Here is a 12,375-nt window from a genome sequence, read left to right as displayed (position 1 = left end):
ATTACCGCCTTGTTGCTGTTGTGACAAATTAGCATGAAGTCAGTGGCTTAGAACAACATGATTCATTATCTTACAGTTCTGGACATCAGAAGCCCAAACTGTTTTACTGGACTCAGATCAAGGTATTGGCAGGGCTGTGCTCCTCCCTAAGGCCCTCGGAGGCAATTGGTTTCTTTTCCTGTTTCTAGAGGCTGCCACACTCCATGGCTTGTGTTTCTGCTCCATCCTCAGAGCCAGCAATGGCCAGGGGCTCTCATCACTCTGACTGTAATTCGGGGTCACGTTTCCTTCTGTGAATCTCCTGCCTTCTTCTTCCACATACGAGGACCTCTCTGACTCACCTGCATAATCCAGAACAACCTTCCCATCTGAAGGTCAGCTGACTAGCTCCTTGAATTCCATCTGCAAGCTTACCTTTCCCTTGCCATGGGCATAGCATATTCACAGAATCTGGGGATTAGGAAGTGGCAGTCACGGGAGGGTTGGGGAGCATTATTCTGCCTACCACAGCCTCTTTGTGACTCCCTGGTCGCCCTGGCACATTTTTTCCTCCTTTAAGCTGCATAAAGGAAGCAAGGAAAAGAGGAAAAACTTTCTACTGTGATTTTTCTTGGGGCTCCTTGGCCCCTTATGGATAATTCTGCCAGTCATGAGATGTCTCATAGTCACTGAAGCAGGACAGTCAGCTAGCAAACATTTATTGAACACCTTCTGTGTGTGCCAAGAACTATGCCACATGCTAGGGATGACACAAATATAAGGGGGACACAGTCCCTGCTTAAGGAGCTCACAGCTCAATAAAGAAGACCCATCCACAGAGCCCACAGATAGAGCACAAAGGGAGGAAAGGTGAAGCCAGTGAGACAGAGTGCCCCGGGCTGCGTTCTCATTCTGCAGGGAGGTCTGAGGCCAAGGTCATGGTGGACAGAAGGCCATTCTCAGCTCCAGCTCTCCATTTTTAATTTCTTAAATTTATAAAATGAGTACAAGAAAATTCACCCTGTTCCCCTCTCCTCCTTTCCTTCTCCCAATCTGCTGTCTCCCTCTCACTGAGCAGAGATAATTGCTCTATTGAATAAAGAAAAAAAAAAAATGTAGTAGAACCTCCATAGCTGACCACCTCCCTACACTGACCACCTCCTTAAGCTGACCTAATTTTCAAAGACTGGACATGCACCACATGTGTGTGTCAGTACAGTAGGCCTAGTGCCTTATGTTCACCAGGTTGTTATAGTCCCTTGGGTGGTTAACTTATAGAGGCCCTACTGTATAGGTATATATTCTTCCAGATATATTCTCTATGCTAAAGTGTTCAAATGCATTCTGTAGATAACATGTAGCTTCTTTTTTTTTAACACAATGGGTTCATTCTATAACACACTTTGTGATTTAGCCAGGCTGACCAAGCTGAAGATATGTTCCCACGTCAGCGCCTTGTGTATTTCTAGGGCAAATCTCTCAACATGGAATAGCTGTGTCACAGGATATGCTCAGTGTTAATTTTGACGGATATTGCCAAATCGCCATATGAACAGTAATGCGTTGCTTAACAACAGGGACACATTCTGAGGAATGTCATTATGACTTATACAGAACTGACTCTCCCTTAGTAAGAGTACAGCTGCTCCTCCACCAACACTGAACATTATCCACCCTTACCAATCTGACAGGTCGAAAAGGGGCATTTCAATGTGATTTTGATTTACATTTCTTTTTTTTTTAATTTTTTTTATTTGGGATTTATGGAGGGTACAAAGAATTAGGCTACACTGATTGCACTGGTTAAAGTCCCTCTTCGATTTGCATTTCTTTAATGATGAGTAAACTTTATTTAAACTTTATTTTCCTTGTGTCTGTCTGTGCTTTACATCTTTGAGCCATCTGGGATTTATTTTGTTATAAGAACAGAACTTTATATTTTCCAAATGGCACAGCAGTTATTAAATCATTCACATTTTCCTCACTGCTTTGAAATGCCACTCCACTCTAAATTTTACCTAAACCTTACACCATATACAGAAATTAATTCATATTGAATCATGGATTTAAGGGTCAAGTATAAAAACTTGAGAAGATAACACAGAAGGGCATCTTCAGTACAGGGCAAGGCAAAGAGTTCTTAGGCAAAACACCAAAATCACATCTGCAAAATAAAAATTAGTAAACTGGACTTCACTTCACCAAAATTGAAAACTTTTGTGCTATTTAAGGGATGGAAACACAAGCTACAGACTGGGAGAAGGTATTTCCAAGCTGCCTCTCCAACAAAGGTTTATAGACTGAACACATAAAGAACTATCACAACTCCACAGTAAAAAATGAGAAAATTCAATTACAATGTAGGCAAAAGCCCTGAATAGATATTTCACCAAAGAGGAACTGTGGATGAAACATAAGTACATGACAAGATGTTCAACATTGTTAGCCGTTTGCGAAATGCAAATTAAAACCACAATAAAATAGCACTTTGTGCCTAGTAAATGGCTACAATAAATATAGTGGTAACATCAAATGCTGGCAAGGATGTGGAGAAACTGGAACTCTCTAACAATTGCTTGTGGAGATGCAAAAGAGTGCAGTCACTCTGGAAAATAATTTGGCAGTTTCTCATAACACTCATGTGTTTACTGTATGTCCTAGCAATTGCCCTCCTGGATATTTATCCCAGAGAAATGGAAGCTTGTGTGCACATAAAAACTCATACATGAATGTTCACACCACTTGCAGGCATAATAGCAAAAAAACGCTCCAATGTTCCTCAGTGAGTGAGGGATTGAACAAAATCTGGTAGATCCCTATGATGGGATAAAAGTCAGCAATAGAAAGTATAAACTATTAATACATGCAACAACCTGAATGGACCTCGGGAACATTATATTTATTTTAAAAAAAGAAAGCCAATCTCCAAACTGTACAATGTACGATTCTATTTCTATAACATTCTCTAAATCAGTGGTTCTCAACCTTCCTAATGCCACGGCCCTTTAATACAGTTCCTGTGGGTCGCCACCCACAGGTTGAGAACCGCTGCTCTAAATGATAAAACTTTAGAAATGGAGACAAGACTAGAGTTTACCAGAGGGCAGTAACAGAGTGAAGGGTCTTAGGTGTGCAAATACAAAGATGGGGCACCCAGGAGTCCTTTTGTGGTGATGAAGCCACTCTGTGCCTTGATTGTGTATTTATCACCTATGTATATGTGTGATAAAATTGCATGGAGCTATACACACATAAATGAATGCAAATTCTAAAATGAGGAAAACAGAATGAGGTCTGTAATCTAGTAGACAGTAACGTACTGATGTTAATTTTCTGGGTTTTTTTTTTTAATATTGTCCTACAGTTAAATAACATGTCATTGGGGGACACCAGAGGTATATTATTTTTGCAACTTGCTATGAATGAATAACTATTTCAAAAGAAAGCATTTGAAAGGTTTTGTTTATTTGTTTGCTTTAATGAAAAGATCTAGGAAAGATGAAAGAAGAAAACCAGCTTTGGCAAAGACTTTCCCCTCGCACAGGTAAAGAGAAAGTCTTTCTTGGGCAGTAGCATTTTTACAATAACCATTAGCTTGCCCACCTCCCCAGACATACAACATACCATTGTTTCCAAGGAGACTTAATGGAAGGCGTCTTAGGCCAGAAAGGACACAAAATTTGCCTAAAACTAGTTCAAAAGAACATAGCACACGTTGTTTCCTGATTGCCCGTTCACTCACCTTGTGGGACCTCGCTGTCACTCACTGTTTCTGCAACGTTTGAAGTTACACACATCATGCGCCTACATACACCAGTGCTTATTCCCTAAACATGTTCTCGTATACAATCCAGTGCAATGTTTAACCAGCAATTTTACATTAAATCAATACTTTCATTGCTCCTGCTCCCAGTAACGTTCAGTAAAGCACCCAGCCTGGCAGCAGGCACTCCACCTAGTTGTCACGTTTCTGAGAGTCTTAAATTTAGAATCTCTGCCTTTGCCACCAATCTCCCCTCATCCCGGGCACCCAGAATTCTCATCTGTAAGGTGTGGAGCTAGTGGTGACCCGCTTATCTGTCTGTGGGCAAAGGCGAGAGTATTTCTCTTTGGCGTCCTCGTTCCAAAGAAGCGTCTCATCTTCTGTCGTGGGTGGGTCGGGGCAGAGGAGATTCGTTTTGGTTTCTCCTCTCGAGAAAGGAGGAGGGACGTGAGCCAGAGGAGAAGAGGGAATTGAGGAAGGAACCCTGCGTGGAAGAGGGGCGCGGACAGTGCGGAGGACTCGCCTTTTCCGCCCGGTCACCTAGAGCGCAGGGCAGCCAATCGGCGGCGCCGGCCGGGTCCCCGCAGCCAATGGGAAGGCGGCGCGGCGCGCTCCCCCGGGGCTATAAGCGGCGCCGGGCGGTGGAAAGTGAAAGTGGTGCGGGCCGCGCGGGAGCAGCCGCCGCCGGAGCCGCCCGGGCCCGGAGCCGCCCCAGCCCAGCCGCCGGGATGCTCCGGGCGCCGGAGCCGCGGCCGGAGGAGGCGGAGGCGGCCGCTCGCGGCCCCAGGGCCGTTCCGCCAACCCCGTCCAAGCCGCTCACCTCCTTCCTCATCCAGGACATCCTGCGGGACGGCGTGGAGCGGCGCGGCGACCACACCGGCAGCCTGCGACCCCCGCGCCAGCCGGATCCGAGGCGCGACCCTGCGCTGGAGCCGGGGGAGGGAGGCGGCGGCGCTAGGATGCCGAGGGACGAGCCGACCTCCTGGTCCCACGCCGCCCCCGGGGAGGCCGACATGCCGGCCGAGACCGAGCCAGGTGAGCCGGGGAGGCCGGGCAGGTCCCGCGGGACGGGTCCCAGGGCGACGTCGGCGCGAGCCGGGTTGCGGGGACGCGAGGTCCGGCGGCGACAGGAGGACGGACCTCCCCGCCTCCGCAGCCGCCCGCGCGCTCCGGAGATTTCACCCCGAGCCACAGCGTCAGGGCGACGCAGGATTTGGACACCCGCGTGACTCGCGCGGCTCAGTGCTCTCGGCTCGGCTCGACTCCAGCGCCAGCGCGCAGGCCGGGTGCTCTGTCCTTCCAGCTGAAAACCCTGACCCCGGGCCACCCCGGGGGGCACCAGCCCGCGTCACCCGTCGGCGGTCACCTGAGCTGGTGACCACTCATTGATACTGAACCAGCAACGACTCCCTTTCCTTCCCAATCCCCTGGGCAAACAGTAAATCTGGGCGTTCCCTTTGGTGTTTTGGAGATAACACAACCTTCGCAACATTCACAGTAGATGTTATTTTCTTTCCCATCACTTGTTACGAAGGTAACCGCACGGCTCCTTTGGAGAAAGGGGGATTAAAGCCCCCAAATGGGGTTGCGTTTGCCTCTCCTGTGCACAAGCCCTCTCTTGCCTACCTGGACGCCTTTCGGTCCCCCTTACCCTGGAATTTAATTCCTCAGCGTCTGTCTTCCCAGCTGCCCTTCTCCCACCTCTGCTCAGAACAACGTCCAGTTTCCATTTCATTCTACTGGGTACCACTTAACGCCTCTCTAACGCAGGGCTCTTGCTGATTGTTAGAAAATGAATACATAACATACACATTTACTAATCACTCACTCCAGAGAGTCCCTCAGTCATGTGAAAAAAGTGAAACTTATCCAAGATGACAGTGGGCTGTTTGTTCACTCTCTGAAGAGATAAGGGTGGATTGAATTCTGTTCTCTTTCCCGCTAACTTGTAACTTTTTCCTTCCCATCTCTCCTTCTCCCCTCTCCTTTCCAGATGGGCACTTTGGGACTTATCTGCTGGACTGTGAAGATGCTCCAGGCACCTTACCAAGCCTTCCCCAGACCCCCAAGCAGCCGCAGAAGCGCTCACGAGCCGCCTTCTCCCACACCCAGGTCATCGAGTTAGAGAGGAAGTTCAGCCATCAGAAGTACCTGTCAGCCCCTGAAAGGGCTCACCTGGCCAAGAACCTCAAGCTCACAGAGACCCAAGTGAAAATATGGTTCCAAAACAGACGCTATAAGACTAAGAGGAAGCAGCTCACCTGCGACCTGGGAGACTTGGAGAAGCACTCCTCCTTGCCTGCCCTGAAAGAGGAGGGCTTCTCTCCAGCCTCCCTGGTCTCTGTGTATAACAGTTACCCCTATTACCCCTACCTTTACTGCGTGGGCAGCTGGAGCCCGGCTTTCTGGTAATGCCAGCTCAGATGACAACCACATATGATCAAAAACTGCCTTCCCCAGAGTGTCTCTGGGGAAAGAAAAAGGGGGCAAGGTCAGGGAGCAACGGCAGTTAAGAGCTGCACAGACCAAAGCCATTGGAGGTTCGCCTGGAAATCCCAGCATCTTCCCTGGTGGGCCACTGACAGATCTGGGACAGTGAATGCTTTAATATCTAAATAGTTCCCCCAGTGCATACTGTAGGTCATTGTTGCTTTTAGCTACCTGATTAAAGTGGGGGGGGGAATTAACTGCTGTCTCCAGTACTTTGTATGATTTTGAATGATCACCTGAGGTTCTGTTTCTACAACTTCATCCTGTTGTGTAGCTGAGCAGCAACTCTGAAAGAGCAAACCTAAAGGTAGAGAGGACAGCCAAAACAAGGATGTCACCCGCTGAATTAAACTTCAGTTTTTGTTGGCCTTGGAATATGGCCAAGGTTTCTCTCTGTCCCTGTAAAACAGAGAGAAAACAGAGGGTCTCAAAGAGAAAGCCCTCATGCTCAGCCCACATTGGCATGGGAGAGGCAGAGGGGTGGGGGGAGCTGAAAATGTCAGCTTCCTCGTATTCCTTTTAAAATACTATGCCAATTTAAGTATTTGCAGGGTGGCCCAAACAGAACAAGATGCACTCACTGTGGTTTTAAGACAAGCTGTATAAACAGAACTCTACTGCAAGGGGTGGGGCCGCGCCGGAAGAATCTCCACATGTCCAAGACAGGGGCCTAAGGACAGTCACTACTCTACTCCTGGGGCCACTTTTTATTAGCAAAAGGTGGACTGGCCACTTCTGAACACTTTTGTCCTGGGCTAGAGAATTTAGAATTAAAAGTTTCCTGGAGTTTTCAGGCTATCATTCATACTATATTATGACAAATGACATAATTCTTTACAATATGGTCCTTCCTTCCCTCCTTCTTTTATTATTTTTTGTTTGTTTTCCTCCAGCAATCACCCTCTAAAGGGCTTTTTTTTTTTTTTTTTTTTTTGGCCGGGGCTAGGTTTGAACCCACCACCTCTGGCATATGGGACCGGCACCCTACTCCTTGAGCCACAGGCACCACCCCCTCTAAAGGGCTTTATTTCAGTCCTGAATTTTCGTCTGGCGATACCTAACATTGGCCTTCCTTATTTAGCCTGAGATCTGCCCCCCCCCTTTTTTTCCTCCAAAGTTTTATCTGTCCTAGGTTTAAAAAAAAAAAAAAGTAAGGGGAAGTTTCTGAGCTGGCTAAAAGACATTTTTCAAACTAGCAACTCTTATTTCTTTCTTTTAAAAATATACGGCATTAAATCTCAAATCCTATTTAAAGACCTGACAAGCTCAAGAAGGTCACCGCTGCTTTTATAGGTCTTTCTGGGGGCTCTGTTGTTACATTCAAAGTCTGACAACCCTTGAGAATCTTTGCAGGCAGGCAGAGAAGGTAAGAGGTATTGGGTTTTCACATAGAAGGAAGAACACACGATAAAACGAAGGGCCAGCATCATTGAGCTGTCCTAGGGGAAAGAGAGAGCTTGGGGCAGGGTGTAGAAAGAAAGGCAGCCTAGGCCTTAGGGAGCCCAGTCCACGGACCAAGCAAAGGGGCTGACAGCACTTTGCAGAAAGAGGCTAAGGAAAAGGCAATCATTTTCGAAACACAACACTGCGGCTTCTATCAGAAAATAAAGTAAGAAACTATCCAAATGTTTCAGGAATTGTGTTTAATGCCCATCAGGAGTTCCCCCAAAATGGGTCAACTGGAATGAGCTCAAAGAGAATGAGCAGAGAGCAAAGGAGAAATCTGACTGTCCTTCCATTTCCATCCTATTATCTCAGGTGACTTGATAGAGGGAAAACAGTAACAAAAATAGCAAGGCCCGGAATTTCTCTTGGTCCCACCAGTTCTATCTAGTGATAAACTTTTCAACTTTCTCCTATTAAAAAGAGCCCATTTATGGGCGGCGCCTGTGGCTCAGTGAGTAGGGCGCCAGCCCCATATGCCGAGGGTGGCGGGTTCAAACCCAGCCACGGCCAAACTGCAACCAAAAAATAGCCGGGTGTTGTGGCGGGCGCCTGTAGTCCCAGCTGCTCGGGAGGCTGAGGCAAGAGAATCGCGTAAGCCCAAGAGTTAGAGGTTGCTGTGAGCTGTGTGATGCCACGGCACTCTACCAAGGGCGGTACAGTGAGACTCTGTCTCTACAAAAAAAAAAAAAGAGCCCATTTACTATTGGGGTGGCAAAACTGCCAAAGTAAATAGAAAGTTGGCCATTTTCACCCCATTTTTCTGTGATCTGGGCTCCACGGTGAAATATTGTTCGATATCACATGCTGCTAAGTAGCACATGTCCTCAGTAGCACAAAAGATAGACCGTCGTAACTAGCTTTCTCCTTTCCCACACATCTTTGAAAATTAGTGTTTAGCATTCAATCTCTACTCAGTCCTTTTTCTCTCTCCACCTCTCAATTTCATTCTTTCAACCTGAAATTCTGCAAAGATTAAACATTTTACTGTGATATATACTGTGTTGCAAAAAAAAAAAAAGGCATTTTAAAAAATTGGTTGTGAATCCATATACTTTTTTCCCATTGGAACAGTCCTTGGCCTGTATCTGAACCTTTATCAAGAAACATTTGGAGAGCTAGTGAGTATCTGCCAGGTGAACTGGGCAGCGCTCTGAACCGTTTCACCCAGACAGCCTGTTTCTACCCTGTTTAATAAATTAGTTTGGGTTCTCCACGTATAACAAATCCTGCTTGGATCTGAAACACTAAAAGTCTGTGACTTGAAGTTTAGAAAAGTAACCCCACCAAACTTTATTTTTCTATGTATTTTTGCAACCTATGAGTGTTTTTAAAATAAAGTATCTATGTCTTTATCAGATCCATCTGTGTGTGATGTTCAGTTTCCTAAAAACTGTAGCTATTTCCACTTAATAATTCTGGCTACCATGTCCCTCACCCTCAATCCATCCGAAAAACCTATGGTGATCAGAAAACCAAAAGTAGCAGCTTTGCCAGCAGCCAATGACTGTGTCCTCCACTACATGGGGAAAGAGAAAGACTTTTCTTGTGTCTCCAGTTTAATAATCACCTACTCCATCCCAGGGATATGTTTCCTTTCCTTTTTATTTCTTTTCTTTCTTTCTTGAGACCATCTTGCTCTATCACTCAGACTGGAATGCAGTGGTGATACCACAGCTCCCAGTAACCTCAAACTCAAGTAATCCCCCCACCTCGGACTCCTGAGCAGCTGGGACTACATGCCTGGCTAATTTTATTTATTTATTTATTTATAGAGAAGTCTCACTACGTTGCCCAAGCTAGTCTCAAACTTCTGGCCTCAAGCCATGCTCCTGCCTTAGCCTCCCAAAGTGCTGGGATTACAGATGTGAGCCAGCACGCCTGGCTTTGTTTATATTTCTTGAAGGGAACACAGGGACCATAGCAACACTTCTTTAAAAACTCCCCTTTCCTGTCCCATGAGCCCCTTGCACTACAATTTCCCCCACCTTCTGGCTCCTGTATCTCCCCCCAATGTCACCTTCATCCAGAACAACAGATTTGCAAATGACATCTCTGAATTGGAATCAGGAGTGTGGGAAATAGGTTTTATTAAATATGTTAAAATATATAAACAAAACGTCCTCATCCCCCTGCACTTAAACCTTCATTAAATCGCACAAGCAGCACGTTTCATACACCTGATTTCTGAGAGAATTGGTGGCTTTCTACCCTCTCCTTCAAGGAAATAGAAGCTTAAAAAGTTAAGGTGCTTACTGTAGATAAAACATATCATAATTTCAAAGTTTGCTCTAATCCTTTAAGCACATTGTACACACAGGTGGGACTTCTCCAAGTAGGCTCACATCGTGAGATTTCACTCTTTGCACAAATCGGTCCCCATCCTCCCCTGCCCTGGAATGCCATCCACTCTCAAATCACAAAGGCTCTTGCAGTAAATTAACAGATGTAGATTTTTTTTGGTAAACCATTTAAAAGTAACTAATCCAGGGAATTAACTAAGAAATCTCTTAAGAAAGTCATTCTCTTTTCGCGCCTTTTCCAACTTTCCCTCAATAGCTCTGCTAATCTCACACTCATCTTCTTTCAGGAACTCCCCTTAGCCTGCCACATGTTCGTGGTGTTTGGAATTCCTCTGCAATCTTCTCTCAAGTTATTTCCCCATGTAAGCTTCTAGAGCCACTGCGGCTTTGTCCTGGGTGGCTACCACTAGTCCTCTCCAGGTCGCCTTAGGAAGATGGTGGCAGCCAGAAGAGGAAGTGAACAGAGACTTACACCTAACAAAATGTTTTCTTTCTAACCACAAAGCAAGTCATTTTTCTAGGGTGATATTAATATCATGCATCTCGAAGCTGACCTCAAAGGGAGCGATGGCCATAAAGAGGAAGTCACTTAGGTTAGGTACCCCGGAAATAGGTCCTGTGATGCGGAGTTGTATGCAGAAGCTTTGTTGAGACTGCGCTCAAGAGATACACGTTCAAGTGAGGAAGACAGCGTGGTGAACAAGGAGGAGCTGACCCACAACACAGCTGCAACAGAGGCCTTGCCCAGTACTTTAAGAAGCTTCAAAGCCACTATGTCCCAGTTTGAGGAAAGTAGGCTCAGTGTTGTATCCCAGCATCAGCTACCTCCAGAAGGTAGAGGTAACCTTGGACATCACAGTTCCATCATGGCAAGGTGATGGCCATGAAGGGACCTGGCTATGAGTCATTGTACCAATATTCCCAGCAGCTGGTGGTAGGTGCACCCACCCTGCCCAGAGGGACTCGCTGGAGCGCACAAATTCCCTGTAAGACAAGGGTCCTTTCCTTTGTCACTCTCGGGGCCACAGGCACCAATATTTTTCACAATGAGGGTCTCTGTGTCGAGAGGGTGAGACTAGGCGTGGAGCTCTGAGCGCTACACTCAGACATCCAGACTCTGCCCCTCCCATGGCCACCATGAACCTGTCAGCAGGGCATGTTTTTCAAAGCCAAGAATTATTTACTGCTCAAAAAAAGAACAAGAACGATAGCCCCGGGACACGAAGAGCGCCTAGTTTAGCCTAGACTTGGCCTTCATGCAAACTTTCCCAGACAGACTATCCCAAGAAAAGGGTTATCTAAAGTCTACAAGGGATAGAAGAAAAAAATCTCTGTTTCTCTAGTATGTTCTCCCTTCACCTTTGCAGAGGCTGCAGATGAAGCCATATTTCCTGAGCTTGCGTGGGTCTGATACCGCGTTTAGGGTAGATTTAGGACAGATCCCCAGTCTCTTCTAACTGGGCAGCCTCCACCTGTTTCCAACCAGTTCAGTCATGGAGGAGCCCATGCTGGGAATGGGTTATAGGGTGGAAAGAAAAGGGTAAACCCCTGTTGGGGGTGCATTATGGGATGAAAAGCAAAGGGTGATGTGCAGAGAAGAATCTCATTTTCTCATTGCTTTTCATTGGAGTGACTGTGGGATACTTGTAGGGTTTTTTTCCTTTTTTTTTTTTTTTTTTTAAGCCTAGAAACCCATGGTGGTGCCTGGGAAAATAAACACTGACTCTGCTCTCTTAATGGTGGAAATCCAGGAGTATTTAGTCTCCATTGGGTCCACATTCTCAGTTGATTTGCAGGATGTCCAAGCCCAGGGGTTGTCAGTATTGACCACATTTAAGAATTTCCTGGGGGGCTTCAGAAAAGCATACAAGGCCTGAACACCAACCATCTACTATGTCCCAGGACGGAGGGCTCAGATAGCAGTATTTTTTAAATATACTTATGTCCAAGGTTACAAACACTAGCCTCTTTTCAACTGGTGTATCTACTCAGCCTTTTCAGCCTCACCAGCGCCAGGACAACAGAAAGACGCCTAGAAGCACCCGCCAGGAAGGGAGGAGTTGGGGGTGGGTTTTCTTTCTTTGGTTTGCTTTAGACTTGCGCTTTCTTTTTACAGACATGAGATGTTCGACTTTTCCTACCTTGTTCCCAAGCCTCCTCATCTTGGAATTTCTGACATCATCAAATGCCCTGCAATATCCAGATCCTTCTGGAATCCCTTACTGGAAGCTTACGTGTAGGCGCTTTTGCTAACCTGATAATCTGGAAACATTTACCACGCATCTCCAACCCAGGCCGACGACATACTCTTTGACTCCTCCAGAGAGGAGATGGCCTACTCCCATGAAAAAATGGAAAAGAAAACCCAATCTTTGTCTATTGCTGAGAAGTTTTCAC

General features: G+C 46.3%; 1 protein-coding gene across 1 annotated transcript; it reads left to right on the top strand.

Moving 5' to 3' along the window:
• Positions 1-4,309: 4,309 nt before the first annotated feature.
• On the top strand, positions 4,310-7,141 carry NKX3-1 (NK3 homeobox 1). Its single transcript, XM_053578538.1, has 2 exons — positions 4,310-4,777; positions 5,736-7,141. The coding sequence occupies exons 1-2, from the start codon at positions 4,333-4,335 to the stop codon at positions 6,152-6,154; spliced, it is 864 nt and encodes a 287-aa protein (XP_053434513.1). The 5' UTR covers positions 4,310-4,332; the 3' UTR covers positions 6,155-7,141.
• Positions 7,142-12,375: the final 5,234 nt, after the last annotated feature.

The sequence above is a fragment of the Nycticebus coucang genome, chromosome 24 (genome assembly GCF_027406575.1).
Source record: "Nycticebus coucang isolate mNycCou1 chromosome 24, mNycCou1.pri, whole genome shotgun sequence".
In the NCBI taxonomy this organism is placed as follows: Eukaryota; Metazoa; Chordata; class Mammalia; order Primates; family Lorisidae; genus Nycticebus; species Nycticebus coucang.
This window is presented reverse-complemented; position numbering and strand designations above follow the sequence as displayed.